The following is an 18,227-nucleotide window of genomic DNA, read 5'->3' as shown; positions in this document are numbered from 1 at the left end:
AAATAAAAATATAACAAACACGATTATTTAAAATTTTTTTAGTGTTTCATATTATTTTATATTTATTAATGAATTTAATGTTTTTGTTAATTTAACGTAATTATTTATTTAGTAATTTATGTATTTGTGAAATAAATAAAGAAATAATTTTTCAAATAAATAAATTGTTAAGAATAGAAAAGGTGAAGAAAATTATTAAAGATTGCACATTTGATGTAATGGTTGGAGATGATTTTTATTTTGATGCAAGATCTAGTGTAAAATTTTGCAAAACTTTCCTCAAATTTTGGTGCGGGGTTGGAGATGACCTAAGATATCGTTTCCTATTTTATCCTTAATGCATTGACCAGCACCTCTGTTTTCTTGGTGCAATGTAAATAAATTCATAAAGGCACTACAAAATTGATTTATGATGCAAAATGGCTTGTACCATAAACATAATATTTATCATCATTGTCTGATGCTTGTATTGGCCAGGTGCTCTTGTCAAAATTGTGTGCAAAGACAGGTACACCTCACAAGTTACATACGAGGTTGAGGGTGTGACCGACTCAACGGGAACATACAATATCCTCGTACAGAGTGACCGTGGAGACGATGCATGTGATGCAGTTTTGGCCAAGAGCTCAGATCCTGAATGCAGCACTCCTAACTTGGGCAGGGACAAAGCCAGAGTTATCCTCACCCGCAACAATGGCATGATTTCTGACGCTCGTTATGCCAATGCTATGGGATTCCTCCAGGATGTGCCTTTGGCTAGCTGCCCCCAGATCCTCCAGAAATACCAGGAAGCCGAGGATTGAAGCAATTGATTGTCGACTTCTGCATCCATGTAGAATCTGATATATGTTATAATGCCTTATTGTCAATGGTGTATTTGGGTTGTTATTGTTTCTGAACAATGCTGTGATGCGTCTTTAGCTTTTCTTGATTTATTCAAGACATTGTTATCTTATCACAACACTGTGGCTTGCAAAGTTGGATGGTTGAAATAGATGTCATATTTTTGTGCTGAAAAATGCTTGTAAGTTGTAACAGATTGTTTTGGTGATCCATTCGTAGCTAAGTTCTACAAAGTTCAATCTATTTTCTCTGTGCCATGATTTCTTGAACGTCAGTGACTTTTGATTTACAAATTTTGTCGTGCACCTCTCTTTGATGAACCTAATGAGATTGCATTCTTTTATATTGAGATCACTAATAACATTGTTATGCTCCATTGGGAACATGATTTATCTTTTAATGTTAGCTGAGTGTGTCAAAGATCAGTTAATTGTTTTTCAAGTAAAGGTTCATTTGGAAAGAACAAGGGTCATTTGACAGTTTTTGATAAAAAGTTAGTAAATTTTAATGAGCACGAGCCGTGAGTACAAAGCTTATCATTTAAACTCAGCATGTCAAAAGTTGAACGAATGTAGATTTGGACCATTATAGTTTGAGTTAGAAGAAAATAATGAATGAGTTAGAAGAAAATAATGAATAGGAAATATGTGGATACAAAAATGGAACATTATCAGATTTTAAACACAATTATCAATTCTTGCACCCTTCCATAATTTACGTTCACAATGCCACAAGGAGCACGAGACTTGAGTTGTTTAAAAGCAAGAAATTTGTTTTTTACAAAATGACAAACTCAGTATATCAATAATTTAAATATACTGTATACATAAGGTGTACGAGACCGTCTTTTAAAAAGCACATGGTCAATAGTACAATAATACAAACTCATACAATAATAATACAATGAATGATTGTCCCATCACAAGCTCTCATATACTAACAATTTTTATCGTGTTTTTTCTTCGAGTGTATTCTGGATCTAGTTGAATCATACATTCATAATACAATAGTGTTGCAATCTAATGTTATCCCCATTAATTGAATCCACATAATTATTGAAAGCAATTATTTTCTTAAGATGCATAAAATTAAAAAGGTTAAAGGAGTGCTGACATACATAAAAAAAAAAATAATAAGAATAAAACAAAACCCGTTTAAACGGTCCGTTTAGTGCTTTTTATCACAGAATCCTCGTTTAAGCTCCGGCCAAAAAGTGAATCCGGCCCAAGGCCCCAAGCACAGCAATTTCTGCTGCTACGACGTCGCCGGCAATTTCCATTCCACGCTTTAGGTTCTCCATGATCCTCGTTGAGATCCCTCTGAAATTTGATTACAATTTCACCCTAATTTGAGGTAACTACAAATCATACCTATGCATTTTTTCCCCTTTTTGAACAAGTTTACATTTTCATCTCCACTCTCTGTCTTAGGTCGTCCTTTTTTAAAATCAATGCTGCTTTGGTTCCCTGTTCTTCAATTGTTGAAAAACTTGATCATATTGATTTAAATGAAATAGTTTTTTTTTATTCATCACACACAAACGTACATATATTATATTCGGGTTTCCTTTTTTGACTGTGCTTATGGGTAGTCAAATTTATGAGCATTAATCAATGTTTCAATTGAATGATCTTTTATGGAGCATGTTTGGGAATGGGCATGGTCTTATTAAATCACAAGATTTTCTTGACACCAATATGTTTTAATCGATTCTTTCATCTGATGGAGTAGAAATGTTTCAAGTATACACACCAGTTTTTTCTGAGATTGCTAATTTAATCTGAATATATTATACTTTGAAGGGTCATTTTGGATTTCAAGAATGGCTAGCTCTGCTTTTCACCAAGCTGTATGTTCCAAGTTGATTAAAGGAGGTGGTGGTGCTTGTAATTGTAGCAAGGGTTTTCAAGATTTTCCCCCTAGATCACTTGGAGTCAGACTTCAAAACATTAACCTAATGTGCATAAAACAAACTAACGTTTCTAATGTGTATAAATTATGTTCTATTCACACGTCAAATCAATTGAGGGCTCTTCCAATTGTCTTCTCCTTGCACAAGAATGCTTGCAACTCTCAAACAACAGAGAGTAAGTTCCATTACATATCATTCTTCCTTTATTCAGTAATCAATTTGGGGCGGTGTTACTACTTTTTCTTATTGTGTGTGCTTGTTATTTCTGATTGAATTGGTTTATGAGTCCTGTACATGAACATACCTAAGTCAACAATACATTTTTTACAGATGAGTCTACTTTGATTTTGATTAGACATGGAGAATCAATGTGGAATGAGAAGAACTTGTTCACTGGTTGTGTGGATGTACCATTAACGTCAAAAGGAGTAGAAGAAGCGATTGAAGCTGGGAAGAGAATTAGTAACTTGCCTTTGGACATCATCTACATGTCGGCACTGATTCGTTCTCAAATGACTGCTATGCTTGCACTAACAGAGCACCGCTGCCTGAAGGTACCTCTCTGCCGAAATTGTTTCTCAAATTTGTATTTGAACAATTTTTCTTTAAGCATTTCTTCATTTATAGGTTTGGGGCTAAATGGGAGAAAATATGAAATTCCAGTTCATATTTTCTTATAATTACGAACAAGAATCAAGTTTTAACGTTCCTATTCTTACATTATGACTGTATTATGAAACGTACAGAGCATTTCAAACTTTGTACAAACTAATTTATGTTTTTTCATTGTAGTCAAAGTCTTCATATGTTTCCGAATAATCTCCAAAAGATTGGATAGAATTTTGTCTTTGATTCATCCCAACGAATTCAGTTCATCTTTAGATTCAAAAATCAGAAGTAAGAGCGACAGCACAAGCATGTTGTGCATCTCCAGCATGCGTGTGCGTCCATGGCTAGATAACTGTTGCTGCTGGTTTTTGTCAAATGCATTTTTACATGCACTCTTTAGTCATGATGCTGTATTCGATCTTAATGCAATGTTTACAAGCATAGCCTGTTTCCTCTTCTTCTGAGGTTTTGTATCTTCTTTGATATCCTGTGACTTAATATTATCTTTATCACTTGGTTTAGAATTTTCTTGAGTAAAAAGGTTAAAGCAAAATGCATAGCTGGCCACAGTTGATAATCACCAAGCTGCATACAATCATCTGAAATTTAAAGAATTATATGTTTCTGTGCATTACGTAATCATTCAAATTTGTTTACAAGTAATTTTATTGAATATCCAGTCCTGAAAATACTCGAGGTTATTTGGTATATGCTGAACCTCCAGATTAATAATTTATGTGCTCAAATGTAACGATTTTTTGGAGATATACACACAATAGGTTTACTTGTTACCAATCTAGTCTAGCCTGTGTTTTTCTTTAAATCCCTTGTTTCACTCCAATAGTATTATCGATCATATCAATGCAGAGGAAATGAATGCATTTCTATCTTTTACAAGATCAATTCGGATTGGCTCTAGGTCTTTTAAAAAATGTGGTTCGAGGAATTATATGTGGAGCAATTCGGCATAAATTGATACTGACTCTTCAGAATTTAGTAACTTTAACTTCATTAACAACCACTTATGAATTTTGTTCGGTTGACACCCCTTATATCTAGTTTTGGATTGGGGACTAATAAACCCAGATTAATACCTGATATGTGTTGGCAGTTAACCTACTCAAAAGTTCTCAGGTGCCTATAATTATTCATAAGGAGACTGAACAAGCAAGGATATGGAGTCAAATTTATAGTGACGGCACCAAGAAGGAATCTATTCCTGTTGTTAAGGCATGGCAACTTAATGAGCGAATGTAATTTCATGCCTTTCTTCTTGCTCATTTGTCATCTTTGCATGCCATGTAACATTTGGTTTCTGGTAAAACATATGCTTCTGCCTGTAGGTATGGAGAGCTACAGGGTTTTAATAAGCAGGAAACAGCTGAAAGATATGGGAAGGAGCAGGTTCATAAATGGCGTAGAAGTTACAATGTTCAGCCTCCAAATGGAGAGAGCTTGGAGATGTGCTTGGGCAGAGCAGTTTCTTTCTTCAAAGATAACGTAAGCGCAGCTCCGACTTTACATTAAAGTTTGAGAATAAATGACAACAAGGTTTGCACCAAAGAATACATGGGGAAATTATTTTTGCAGATTGAGCCCCAGCTTTTGAGGGGAAGACATGTGATGGTTGTAGCTCATGCAAATTCACTGAGGTCTATTATAATGTATCTTGATAAACTGACTCCTCAGGAGGTGACAAACGCTACCTACCATCCTCTAGGATACCTATACCATTACATTGGTTTAAAGTTTTGTTGGTTTTTTATTAACAGGTTATCAATTTAGAACTCTCAACTGGTGTGCCAATGCTCTACATATACAAGGACCAAAACTTCATCAGGAGAGGAAGTCCCGTTGGATCTTCAGAGGCTGGTGTTTATGCATATACAGAGGTATATAAGTTGTATGCGATTCTTTTATTATTTTGTCAAATGAAGAGTGTTATGCTATATTTTTCCAGATCATCCTCAACCTTAATAAATTAAGGGAATTTCACATGTAAAAGTTTTTATAGTTTAATCTGGACCACGTCATTAGACCTGATTATTGTTCTGTAAACACGAATCACATGATTATGTTACCTCCACCGTAAAACAAATTGTAGGAATGACCATAGTAGCTTGAGTATGCTGATAAGGGAGAATTCTATTTACTTAAATGGTGGAGCATCGATAGATTTCTTTAGGATTGGCACGTTCAAATAAGCATTTGACCAGTGGACTGATACAGTAGCTAAAAATTGCAGTTATCGAACTCCTCAAGGAGCATAACCATTTGAAGCATTTGGAACATGAAATGTTATTTGAAATCCTTCAATTATTTGTAGGTAATCAGATATTTGGATTATCTTTGACCACTTGTTTTCTTTCTGCAGAGCTTGGCACTATATAGACAAAAATTAGAGGCAACACCCAATGAAGATCCTCATGCATAGATGGCTAGACTTCACTACCCACCTTTGATACATTGAAGTAATTCAAATAATATTGCTTTTGTAAGCGAAGAGAGCGCGCAATGACTGCGCTACTGCATTCAAACACTATTGCAGCTAGCAGATAAGTTCATTTTTCTTTTTATTTTTTTTTTAGTTCAATATTTGATTGTATCCTATCAAATTATTGTGTAGTAGGAAGTTATTTCATCTCAAGTTAAATGTTTGATGATTTCCCTTTTTTTATTCATTGACATTTTAGTGACCAGTCATTCTATGGACCTCATAAGAAAGTACAGTCAAAGTTAGCTCCTATTTTAGCCCCTGCCTTTTTTTTTTTTTTTTTTTTTTTTGTCGAAATAGTTATTTTTTTTGGAGAATGTATGATTAAAAAATAGAAAAAAAGTTCTGAGTTTGTGTAAAATTATTTTTTGAGCTAATGTGTAGTTGAAAATGAGTCATTGTTATCATTAAAAATACTTTTAAAAAAAAATGAGTTTTGAAATAGTTATTTTTTGGATGATGTGTAGTTAAAAGTAGAAAAAGAAATTGAATTTATGTGTAGAGTATTTCATCGTGAAACTGTGTGGTTGAAAATAAATTTGAAAAAAAAAAAGGAAATTTTTTTGTAAAAGTGATTGTCACAGGGGTGAGTTATGAAAAAGAGAGTTTGGAATAGTGATCTTTAAAAGAATATGTAGTTAAAAAATGGGAAAATTTTAAGGTTTATATGTAAATATTTTATTACGTAAATATGTGATTAAAAATAAGTATGTAGAAAAAAAAAAGAGTTTGAAAAATATGGTTGTCAAACAAGGGCTAATAAATTTTGTACAGTCCATAAATTTAAAATCTTCAAATAGATGTTACCAAAATAAGTAAATAAATAAATAATACGACTGCGACACTATTAAAAGCCTGTGGACGATTAACACAATTAATCCCCTTTTTCTGGAATAGATTTTCTAGAAAAGTGGGGTTAATTGTTCCAATGGTCACTGAATTTAGATTTATATCTTTGATTGGCCACTAAACTTTAAATTATTGAGTTTTGATCACTGAAATTAGGTTCATATCTTTGATTGGTCACTGAACTTTAAAATGTCGAGTTTTGATCACTAAATTTAGGTCCATATCTTCGATTGCTCACTAAAGTTTAAAATGTTGAGTTTTGGTCACTGAACCTTGGAATATGCCGTACGTTACTTATTAGCATAACTGTTAAACTTTGAAAAATATCGAGTTTACAGTGAATAATGTACAACATTTTCAAATTTCAGTGAGTAATATACAACATTTTTCAAAGTTTAGTGGCTAAAACTGAACATTTTAAATTTTAGTGAGTAATCGAAAACATGAGACTAAATTCAGTGGCCAAATTAAAACTTGACATTTTAAAGTTCAATGGCCAATCAAAGACATAGATCTAAATTCAGTGACCAAAACTCGACATTTTAAAATTCAGTGACCAATCAAAGACATTGACCTAAATTCAGTGACCATTGGAACAATTAACTCTAGAAAAAGTGATTTTTAAATGTATGATTGAAAAAAAAAAAAAGAAAAAAAAAGGAAAAAGATTTACAATGGCTAATAAAAAACATGGACCTAAGTTCAGTGACCATTGGAACAATTAATTCAGAAAAAGTGATTTTTAAATGTCTGGCTGAAAAGTCAAAAAAAAAAAAAAAAAAAAAAAAAGAAAAAAATTTAAATTTATAATTGGGGAAAAAAAAAAAAAAAAAAAAAAAAAAAAAAAAAATGGAAAAGATTTACATGTATAATTATTTTGTTGAGAAAATGAACTATTGAAAATGAGTTTTAAAGTATGATCTAAATCGTTCTAAGATGAGTTCGATCCATTAGTAATAAAAATATAAAACCCAGAGTATTTCTGAATAAGCTAAATATTATTTCACAAGTTACTCGAGCTAAAAGCTGCTGAAATACACTCGATATGATAATAGATCTCACACCGCAAAACACAGTTAACATAGTTTTGTACTAATTAATAGAAGAGAGAACAAGGAAGGAAAATGGTTCTTTTGCCCATTGGTTGAACTATGATATGATAATCTTCACTTGTACTCCAGAATCATGTTATTCTCAGGAGCCAATCCAACACAAGCCCTCATTATGTTCTCGAGCATTGCCCGCTGCTTCGAAAGTGCATTCACAACTGGCGTGCCCGGTGGTACCTGTTTTTCAATACACCGTCATTTACTGATTTATCATATGCATTTCTTTTTTAATCATGTCTAATCTTGTTACACCAAACAGGTCCCTTCGATTCATGTGACTCACCAACACAACTTGTGCATCCTGACCCATCTCGTGTTTCAAGTACACAAGAATTAAATGAAATTCCCTAACAAGTGTGTTGGACCACATGTTTTCTGAGAGCAATATTGAATGTATTCATGTTAAAAGGTCAAATATTAATTATTTGTTCTCGTGAACCATCCAACTGAAATAACTCTCTCAAACGTTGCTAACTATTTGTCATAAGCATACATCAATAATTCTTGTATTTTACATATCATTCAGTATGTTACTATAATTTTTCATTCGATATCTGTATCTGTTTAAACAGATTCAATTTCGTCGAGTGGAATAACGCTATTAAGTGATATGTAATCTTCCCCGGTTTATTAAACACGCACTTACATCGAAGATTCAAACCAAGGATGAGTAATGTGACACAATTTTGATCCCTTCGGAAAAAATTAAACACTAATGAGAAAAAACTTACAAGCGGGGCTTTGCTGAGGTAGCTGAGAATGGTAGCCACGGGGTGGAATGAGTGGAACTTGCCCTGCAAATGTACTCAACAGTTAAGTGTAATTTATTTAATCAAAAGCCACTTAAAACTGCAAGACCGAACAGACCTCTGTTTCAGCTTTGAGCTGTATGCGAGTGCTAAGTTCAGCAAGGAGCACCAAATCCAAGATGATTGGAGCAGCAAGAAGAGAGTCCTCGCATGTGTTGTGCAACACGATGGTGTTTGTCCCACCCATGAAAATCTCCGATGTGTACTCGTCCATTGCCCTTTTACTATCTCCCACATACGGTACATACTACATTCACATTGCACCATCCATCCATTCGTCAAACACAAAATAAGATCAATCAATCATGTGATGGTATAGAAATTTTAGGATCATACCTTGATGACAACCACATGATCAGGATGCTCTCCGGGCTCATAGAGTATGCCATTGCTAGCAACCATGTCATCGACCACATTACTTTTGGAAATCTCCTTGGAACGGAATGTTTGCGGGGCCGACAGATTCATGCCGTCATTGTTTCCCAAGTGGTTGTAGCTCACTATCGATGTTGGCTGCAGTCACACATAAACACCCCCACACCAAGAATCTTTAAGAAACTAGAAAAGGAAGAATATAATCCCATGTACAAAAATGAATTGTATACATAGTATACCTTAATACCAGCTCCAACAAGGAAATCAACAAGCACGGATTTCATCTTGGTTTGACCACTTTTGAAGTCGTCTCCACCTATCAAACTGTTCCTTTGGATGGCCAAATCAATTAGGCCTGAAAATTCAAATAGCCCTCATCACTTGGAGTTCTATAAGAAAACTAAGTTTCTACATGTTATCATGTAGTATTGGACAAATAATTGAACAAGTAATAGCTAATTACCTGGAACAAATGTGTTTTGTGGGCTACCGTTGATGAAAGGAATATTTTCAAGAATACAAGCAATGGCATACAAGGTTGAAGGAGATATCTCAGCCTCGTTCTTCTCCAGTGAGGCGAAGATATTTTCCACAGTGTCATTTAGCCCAACAATTACATTGCTGTATCTTTCTGTGTTGGCTGTCCAAAGGACCACTACCTTGTCTACCTTGTTTTTCTCCTTAAACTCCCTATTTAATACAAGTTCAAAACAAAATCACCAATTTTTATGTCCATCTTTTACCTTTCTTAAGCAAAATTGATTGATTTTATACCTCATATCCTTGATGATTTGTTGAACTTGTTCTTTCTTGGTTCCTTTAATCACGTTGTTAGCACGAGCACCTTGGTTGGCAGCTATGAAATCTGGGTCGTAGATTCCAGGGAGTGGGACCATGTTTTCCATGTAGGGCCTCAATTGTTTCTGCAGATCAATATCAAATACCCTAGCCCTGGCCATGGCATCAGCCAAGTTCATTTTACTGATGTCCCATCCTCCAAAAACAATGTCATCTGGGTTGACCTAATCACATTCAAATAATAAAAATTATTATACCCAACAATTGAAATTATAAAAAAACATAAAAATAAAACATGGGTACCATCGGGAGTAAGCTCTTGAATGGAGCATAAATCTCTTCTCCATTGAAAGATCCAACCCTGATTGAGGATGCCTGTGTAAGAGAGCCAAAATAATTGGCTTGTTGCACCTTGTCCTTTGTAGCCCACGAAATTCCTCTGCCAATTTTCATGAACTCATCATATGTGAAATTTTTGCCATATATTCCATTCCATCAAACGGTAAACCCTCGTTTAAATCACGATTAATTTTGCAAATCTTGAACAAATATATATGGTAAAAACACCACTGTAAAAGTTCTATGCGATTTAAACAAATATAATAAACTCACTCGCGATTTGCAATGACACCACCGGTAAGTGTTGAGCCATTGTTACCTCCCCATCCAACAAGCATAACCCTACAAAAAATCGAAACAGCAATATCACAACAAAGACAAAAATCAAACAATACATATACATGCATATATTATATGCAAATAGACAGACCCTAATTTGGGAACATGGACATCAGTCTTGAACTCATATTTGACGGTCTTCGGCTTGACAGTCCATTGGTAGGTGCCATTTTTGTTCTCATGAACAAGCTCTGTGGTTTCATAGTTGTACAATGAATGAATCTCAGACGCAGTGTACTTAACATTTGGGCTGTCAACCTTAAAGTTCTCGATAAACATTTTTCAAAACAAGATTGAAAAAACCCAGACTCTTCCGAGATTAAAGAGAGAGGAAAAAAAGAAACGAAACACCTGTCTCTCTCCCCAACTCCTACAGTGTCTGTAGTGCGTATGCGTTTCTCACTCGGCACCAAGCCCTTGCCTATATAGGCAAAATTGTGTGCTTAAGAAGCACACGTGGCGTTCAACTAGTGGACTTGGATCCACAACACCAATTATTTATAAGGAAATTTACATAAATTTCACTAAAACTGAAAATGCATAAAAAAAAAATTTTAATTTGCACTAATTTCTTCAAAAAAAAGTCATTTTTTGTAGGCAAAATATCTACTTTACCCTTTATGACACCTTTTTGGAACAATAAATGTTTGATTTGAATGTAATTAATGGTGTGATGTGATGATTTGTTTTATATATTTTAAACATTTAAGATATGATTAATATATTGTATAATATGAATTTTTGTTAAAGAAAATGGGCGAAAAGTTTAAAAAAAAACACACACAAGCATGTATGAACACAAACTCTACCTTCTTCTTCTTCATCTTCATTTCATCATCAATAAGGGAAAGTTATTGATCAATCTCAAATGTGAGCTACTAGAAATTGTTTATATTTTCATCTCATATTTTACTACTTTAGATGTTTAATACAACATTGCTATATTTAATTGAAATTTTTGAATCTCTTATTCATTAATTTGTTTTATTTTTTATATATTTTTCAAATGGAAAAATACTAACATCCTCTAGAAAAATGTGAAAGATTTCAAATTTAATGAAGCATTAAGTCATTCCTTATTTATTTGTGGGAAGATATTGTGATATTATAGTTGAGAACTAATTATCATCATTAATGTTTTCAATAATTTCTTTCAAAAAACTAAATACATGATTTTCAAATTTCTCCGAAATTTATGGCAATTCAACTGTCGAGTAATATCGTCGAAACCATCGGGTTAGACATTTGAACTATCGAACTCGACATTTACTTATCGTTGGGATAGACAATTTAACTGTCGACTTCGACATTTGAAAATTGTTAAAACTCTTTATTTTCCTTTTTGCTATTATATGGATCTAAATATTCGAAAGCTCCAATTTGATGGTATTAAATGTCGACATATGGAATGTGCAAAATTCTCACATTTGCAATCTTAACATTTCAGGTATGAGTCATCATTTGAGATTCATCGTGTCGCATAGAGGAAAGTTTGTTCAACCTCCAATGTAATACAAGTTTTTTAAACAATCGCTCAATGTCGTTGTTAACGTTGTATGTCGAATGTTCTCCCTACTGTGTTGTACATTATTAAGTTAAATTATAGCTTTGTTGTCATTATCGTTTGCGGCCATTATTGTTCCTTATGTTGTCATTATCGAACTCTACAACTGTTGAAAATAATTCAATCACACCATTCAAAAACCGCTATCACAATCCACTAAAAAATTTAATTTTAATCCCTACTAAACACGTTGTTTGTAAGTTGTAAATAGTGGACTCAATTGAAGCATAAATGATAAATATTACTAATGTTAAATCGTATTACTATGGAGAAAAGAGGAGGACAATTACAAAATTGGATTGAATTATTTACTACAATATTAGAGGTGGAGTGCTTTTTGTATTTAAAAAAAAAAAATTCAACAATTTAACGTTTTCATTATCGTTGTTCTTTTTTATCATGTTTATAATCTATTGATTTCATTGGAACGTACATATCTTGCATAAAGGTATTTTCAACTTACGGTGTTCTCTAGCACATTCTCAACTTATATTACCATCTTCAACTTAAATCGTCATTATCATTCCCACATCATTCAAGACTAGCAAATATATGTTTAACTTCACAAATAAATACGGATCCATAGATAGCATATTGCATGACAACTGAACAGTTCATCCGCCGTTCCCGACGGATTGTTTTTGTCATTCTCGACACTTAGTCATAACAAATTGTGTGAATAATTTTCGACAATTCATTGTAATTGAGTAAAGTACACTAAAAATTTCAATGTAACAAATATTTGAATACACAGTATTATGTATATACATTATCATGTGAATCCATAACAGAAACTAGAGACCATAAATTTAATCTACACATAAGCATAATAGTTGCAAAATTAAAAAATTCAGCTATGTTACCATTGAATTTCACCTAGTAGCACACAACATTTAAGCAACGATTACAACAAACTAAAATATTTGTGGGCATAACTAATAGAAACTGTAAAACATTTTAAAGTAAAAAGGTACACAAAAGTATTGTCACAATACGTTTCTATTGTAAAATAAATACATCCAAAAGTACTATCACATCATTAACTATTGAAAACAACTGTTATATTATTCTTGAAAATATGTGACTATTTTCCTAGTTAACTCTTACAATGTATCTGATATGTTACGTGATTTAACGTCTATTGACTTTCTATTCGCTCCCCCTCGTGAATGGAGTCTTGGTCAATGCAGTAGGCACTCGAACATGTGTCGATCGTTGTATATTTGCATTGATATCATCGTTACCTTGAACGGGTATGGTTGATGCCAATGGTACATCAGTGTATACTGCTATGCAAAAGTGGTTTGAGTTGTATTAGATACCAAAATTTAATAATGGAAGAAAATAACAGATTCTACCAAAATTTGAAGTATAAAATCGAAATGGTACATTTATCTTCAACTAAACATATTTAACGTAAAACATAAGAATTTGACATTGTATAACTACCTCACTACAGAATTTACCGTCTGCCACAAGCATAGGGAACTTCGTGACTGTCCGGTCATGTACCTTTCGGTTCAATACCTTCATACGAAATAATCAAATTTCAAATGCCAAGGTTAAGAAATCAAAATATTCTAATATTTGTTTTTTAAAACTGAAAGTAGTAACATATACCAATTGTCTCTTTTACCCATCTAGTTAATGAATCTTTCGGTAGTTTGGGCTTCCAACATTCAGGTCACTATCTTCGTACAAAACAACTATATTTGAAATCGTGAAGCTAAAAACTTCAAACAGTAGGACAAATGCGTTTTTAAATTAAAGTGATAATACATACAAATTCCATCATTTACCTAGCTAGCCGATGGACCCTTCGATAGTTCAGGCAAGCACCTTGTAGGTCAGTGACTTTTCTATCTAGAATGATAGTTTATCTCTACAGATAAATTTATAACTATTATATCTATAATTCATGAATTAATAATGGTGATCAAATAATATGTTATACATTTCAACCCCTAAAAATCACACGTAGAAGAGAAGCTTAACAAAATTTGGTTTCTGCAATCAACTGTCGAAAATTTCAGAGCCTAACCATCGAGAACGACAGTTCATCTGTTGACATGACCATGATATATCCAATTCAATCTTAGCTCATTTCACAAACTTAAAAATTAAACTTAAACTCAATTTGTCCAATAATGACCAATAACCATTATTTACATAAAAGAAAAATGAAAAACATAATTGTAAGAAATAAATTCATAGATAACTTATATAAACCAAATTGTTAACATTTTCATATCACTAGAAAAATAGACAAAAAAAAAAAAAGAGAGACATGTACCAATTCAGGACCAAAATTGTGAAGAATAAAAAAAAAAAAAAAACCCTAAATTTGAAAAATCAGAAGAAAAGAGAGCAACAAATGCAAAAAGAAAGAAAAAATAAAATCTCAAGAGATTAATGGTGATCTTCGTTGACGATGGATTGATTAACAGTCATTTGGCTTCAAGCCGGGACAAAAATGGAGGACTTTAGTGTCGCTGACGACCTTGAGCAAGAGGAAATTGAGTCGTTTAGATTTAAAAAATGAGAATAATAGGATTTTTACCTTTTAGGGAATTAGAGAGAATGACAAGATATATATAGTGAAGTGAGCATTTGATGTGATGTTTTAAAGTTGTTGTACTATTTTTCCACCTAGGTCATGTTTAAGCCACATTTTTTCAAAAAATACATTCTCAAATAGTGATTTGACATCATTTCAACCACACATTCTTTAATAAAATAATTTTACATTTAAATTCAAAACTTTTCTTTATTTTTTAATCTCACATTTTTCATCAATACACTATTTAAAAATGCATTTTTAGAAATATAATGTGGTTCAAACAAGGGCCTAGTCAAATCAATTTTTAATGAAGGATGTGTAGGGTATTTGAATTATTTAGATAGGCAAACATGTCCAAAATTTTCTAAAATTGACAATCTTGCAAAAACTCAAAAAATGTGATATTTTTGTAAATACAAAGTCAAAAATTGACTATTTTGGTAATTTCCACTATTTATTTTTATTTATAATTAGATGGTCTTTCTTAGCCATGCAAAATTTTGAATGTGTCCTGCTGCAATCCACAATCAATGATGATTATCGGTTGAATAATGTTATTTGCATAGGATTACGTACATATGAGGGTGTTAGAGAGAGGGGAAATTTTTTTATTTGATTTGAAGAAATTTTGATTTAATCATATCTGACCACATTATGCATACATAAACTATCATACAAACCGTTATCGTGACAATGGACCACCCATTTTATTGTTTAGTTACGTTAAAATGTATCAAAACTTTATTAAATAATGAATTGCGAGGCCATTTACAATAAATTAGGAGGCTAGTTTACAATCACGAGAATTGTCTAAATCTCTATTCTAATTTTATAAAACTAAATTATATTTTATAACTTAGACTAATACTTAGAAATTTTGAAAGTTGGGTGAATGAAGATTCGAACACTTATCAATGGTTGAACACTAATCTGCAACTACAATAAAAGATTGAGCATCAACTTGCTAGTGGTGTAATAAGTTGGGGATCGATTTTGCAATTTCCACAAAAATCCAAAAGGACAAAAAATGGATATAGTAGGGAAAAAGAGCCAAAAATTGAATAGAGCAAAGAAAACCCCTGAAGGGCAAAAACGGAAATTAGAAAAAAAGATGCAAAAGATGAACAATCATTCTATACGTACACTTTTTTTCACACCTTTTTTCACAGCACACACACGTGTAAGTGGATGAGGTCCACGCTTAAAATAATCGTGGACCCCACCTTTGTGAGAGGAGTGTAAAAATTGATGTGAAAAAAATGATGTACAAATAGATTTTTTGAAAGACGAATAGAAGAGAAAGCGAAGGGATAAAGCCACTGAACCTTTCGTATGAAATGAGACGAGCGAAGTGAAAAAGACGTGACTAATGGACTGGACTTCACACGTGGCCTAACATTGTGAATTGTGAACCAATTTTTGTTTCGGACTTATAAATGGGCTTTTCGAGGCTCGTGGATATTAATTTTTATCGGTGGCTTGTGAATGAACGAACGAATGAATGGTGGTCAAACAAAAAAGTATGCAAATTTCTTTGTCGTTTTCTCCCATTCATTTAAAGCAAATTATACTCGTCCGTCTCATTTATATAGACCGATTTTTTTTTAATTTTTTGTCTCAATTATATAGTGGTATTTTTTATTGAAAATGTTTTATTTTATTTATTTACTAATATACCCTTATTTAATTTACTTTATTATAATCAAATTTCTCTACTTAATCTTAAAATTGTACAATTATATATAAGGATATTAAAAAAGTTTTTGGCAAAAATTACTTTTTCAATAACATTAAATAAAATTTTTTAATTCGTATGAGAAACAAAACCAGCCCATATAAATAGGACGGATGGGTAATTGTTTGATTGCAAGCATAAAATTTGTATGAAAAATTTAAAAGTTATCAATTAAGCCCTTTTTTGAGTCCCCCTTTTTTTTTTTAAAAAAAATTTATTTTTTCAAAACTTATTTTGAATAACATATTTTTCAATAAAATAATTTTACGGGTAAATCAAAAAAAAATTTCTTACTTTCAAACCATACAGTTTCCAAAAAAATCACTATTCAGAATACATTTTCCCCAAAATGGGCCTTACACAAAAGTTAAATGTGTTTGATTGACTTAATTTTCAATATAAACAAATTGTACCTTTTCATCTTGGGAACTAATAACTTAATAAAAAAAATATATTAAAGTTTAGTTATTATGAAGTGTGAATTGTCTAAATCTAATCCCTATAAAGAAAATATTTTTTGTTGAGAAAGATATGGTCATCATATGATCAATTTTTGAAAAATATTTAGCGTAGAAAAAAATCAATAAAACATCTTATAAGTAGAGACTTTTGTGAAAAATGACATTTTCATGGAAAATAAAGTCAATTAAATATACCCTCAATTTCTTGATTGATCCACATTTTTTATTATTATTTTTTTAAAAAATTATTTTCAGTTACTATTTCATAAGATTCACAATTTTTGCCCTTGTTTGACATCCATTTTTTACAAAATAATTTTTTTCTTCCTTCTTTTCTATCACACATTCAATAAAATAATATTACATACGAAACTAAAACTTTTTCTTATTTCTTAACTACACAATCTTTATTAATTAACTATTTCAAAATACATTCTTACTAAAAAATGGGAAACAAACAGGAACTTTATTTATTTTTTATTTACAAATTTCATCACCAATCATTAAAATTTGTAATATCTAATTTTCGACTTAACCAAGTATGAACTTAAAATAAAAGTAAGTAAGACAACTTTGAATTTTTAGGCTCAAAGAAGTAACGATAGCTTGTGTAAGAAATAAAATGCGATGAGACTTTATGGTAAAATTAATTTACTTTTGTCAAGCTGAAAATGAAATGGAGGGGCTAAGTGTGGGCCTCTTTCTAATTGGCTCAACAGGGTTTTGCGGGGCCCATTAGTAATTATTTCTCTCACTTCCGTCTTTGCATTAAGTTCGACAACAATTTTTGAAGGCAACAACTTTGTCCTCTTCATTTCCTTGTCGCATTCTAGTTTCAGATAAAAATGATTTCAGACTATTTTCTTGGGATCGAAAATTACAGTCACGATATCAAATCTTTCATTTAGTCGCAAGTTTGATCTAAACCTTTTATTTGTATCACTCACGACATCAATCTTTCAAAACTTCTCACCTAAAATAAAAATGGATAATTTCCATTAATTTGAACGTTAGTTGATCAAAAGTCCATGGTCTAACCAAATGTTGACTAATGTGTTAGAGGGTAAATAGGTAAATTTACATTTAAAAAAATATATAAATTAAAATAATTTTAATTTAAAAAAAAAAAACCACCTCCCACCAAACCATTTATTTCCTGCCCATTTTCATACAACCCCCTTCCCTTAGCCCAAAAATCACTGCCACCGCCACTCGGGCCGCCAACTACCATCGCCACCTATGCCGATTTTCACCACCGTCTCTATTTCACCTAATTTAAACAACGCAAAGAGAAGAAAATAACTCGAGATTCACCTAGCTTTTTCCTCTCTTTCTACCTCCAAATCCACAACTGGCCTGTTTGGGAGTGATTTTAAGAATTGATTTTTTGATCGTTAGGAGAAAAGCGGGGTCCACCCGTGAGAGAAGAAA

General features: G+C 32.3%; 3 protein-coding genes across 7 annotated transcripts; 2 read left to right on the top strand and 1 right to left on the bottom strand.

Moving 5' to 3' along the window:
* Positions 1–461: 461 nt before the first annotated feature.
* On the top strand, positions 462–1,093 carry LOC111366763 (pollen allergen Che a 1-like; the record flags this gene model as incomplete). Its single annotated transcript, XM_022987460.1, has 1 exon — positions 462–1,093. A coding segment is annotated over one exon (342 nt), but the record flags the coding sequence as incomplete, so codon positions are not given.
* A 918-nt stretch (positions 1,094–2,011) lies between these two features.
* LOC111367517 (2,3-bisphosphoglycerate-dependent phosphoglycerate mutase-like) lies at positions 2,012–6,108 on the top strand. 5 transcript variants are annotated; one of them, XM_022988441.1, is made up of 8 exons: positions 2,012–2,196; positions 2,646–2,930; positions 3,086–3,309; positions 4,499–4,617; positions 4,708–4,864; positions 4,955–5,056; positions 5,137–5,256; positions 5,739–6,108. In XM_022988441.1, the coding sequence occupies exons 2-8, from the start codon at positions 2,666–2,668 to the stop codon at positions 5,796–5,798; spliced, it is 1,047 nt and encodes a 348-aa protein (XP_022844209.1). In that variant the 5' UTR covers positions 2,012–2,196; positions 2,646–2,665; the 3' UTR covers positions 5,799–6,108. The 5 variants fall into 5 exon arrangements, with proteins under 5 accessions (XP_022844209.1, XP_022844213.1, XP_022844212.1 ...); XM_022988445.1 differs by lacking the exon at positions 2,646–2,930 and having other exon boundaries at positions 2,014–2,196; positions 3,111–3,309; XM_022988444.1 differs by lacking the exon at positions 2,646–2,930 and having other exon boundaries at positions 2,014–2,196.
* Positions 6,109–7,670: 1,562 nt separating this feature from the next.
* LOC111367516 (inositol-3-phosphate synthase) lies at positions 7,671–10,886 on the bottom strand. The gene is made up of 10 exons (XM_022988440.1): positions 10,568–10,886; positions 10,411–10,479; positions 10,102–10,237; positions 9,775–10,022; positions 9,464–9,690; positions 9,240–9,355; positions 8,962–9,138; positions 8,684–8,872; positions 8,548–8,610; positions 7,671–7,993 (listed from the first exon to the last, which is right to left on the bottom strand). The coding sequence occupies exons 1-10, from the start codon at positions 10,753–10,755 to the stop codon at positions 7,874–7,876; spliced, it is 1,533 nt and encodes a 510-aa protein (XP_022844208.1). The 5' UTR covers positions 10,756–10,886; the 3' UTR covers positions 7,671–7,873.
* Positions 10,887–18,227: the final 7,341 nt, after the last annotated feature.

The sequence above is a fragment of the Olea europaea genome, chromosome 18 (genome assembly GCF_002742605.1).
Source record: "Olea europaea var. sylvestris chromosome 18, O_europaea_v1, whole genome shotgun sequence".
Lineage (NCBI taxonomy): Eukaryota > Viridiplantae > Streptophyta > Magnoliopsida > Lamiales > Oleaceae > Olea > Olea europaea.
Note: the sequence above shows the minus strand (reverse complement) of the source record. Positions and strands in the feature narration are given on the sequence as shown.

What these genes read in the sequence shown, in the direction of transcription:
- LOC111367517 (XM_022988441.1), top strand. Translation starts at nt 2,666, where the DNA reads ATGGCTAGCTCTGCTTTTCACCAAGCTGTATGTTCCAAGTTGATTAAA. An exon ending in CAGAGCACCGCTGCCTGAAG is followed by an intron (nt 3,310 to 4,498) that starts GTACCTCTCTGC and finishes AAAAGTTCTCAG; the next exon opens with GTGCCTATAATTATTCATAA. An exon ending in GTGTTTATGCATATACAGAG is followed by an intron (nt 5,257 to 5,738) that starts GTATATAAGTTG and finishes TTCTTTCTGCAG; the next exon opens with AGCTTGGCACTATATAGACA.
- LOC111367516 (XM_022988440.1), bottom strand. Translation starts at nt 10,755, where the DNA reads ATGTTTATCGAGAACTTTAAGGTTGACAGCCCAAATGTTAAGTACACT. An exon ending in TCAAGAGCTTACTCCCGATG is followed by an intron (nt 10,023 to 10,101) that starts GTACCCATGTTT and finishes GAATGTGATTAG; the next exon opens with GTCAACCCAGATGACATTGT. An exon ending in CAAATCATCAAGGATATGAG is followed by an intron (nt 9,691 to 9,774) that starts GTATAAAATCAA and finishes TGTATTAAATAG; the next exon opens with GGAGTTTAAGGAGAAAAACA.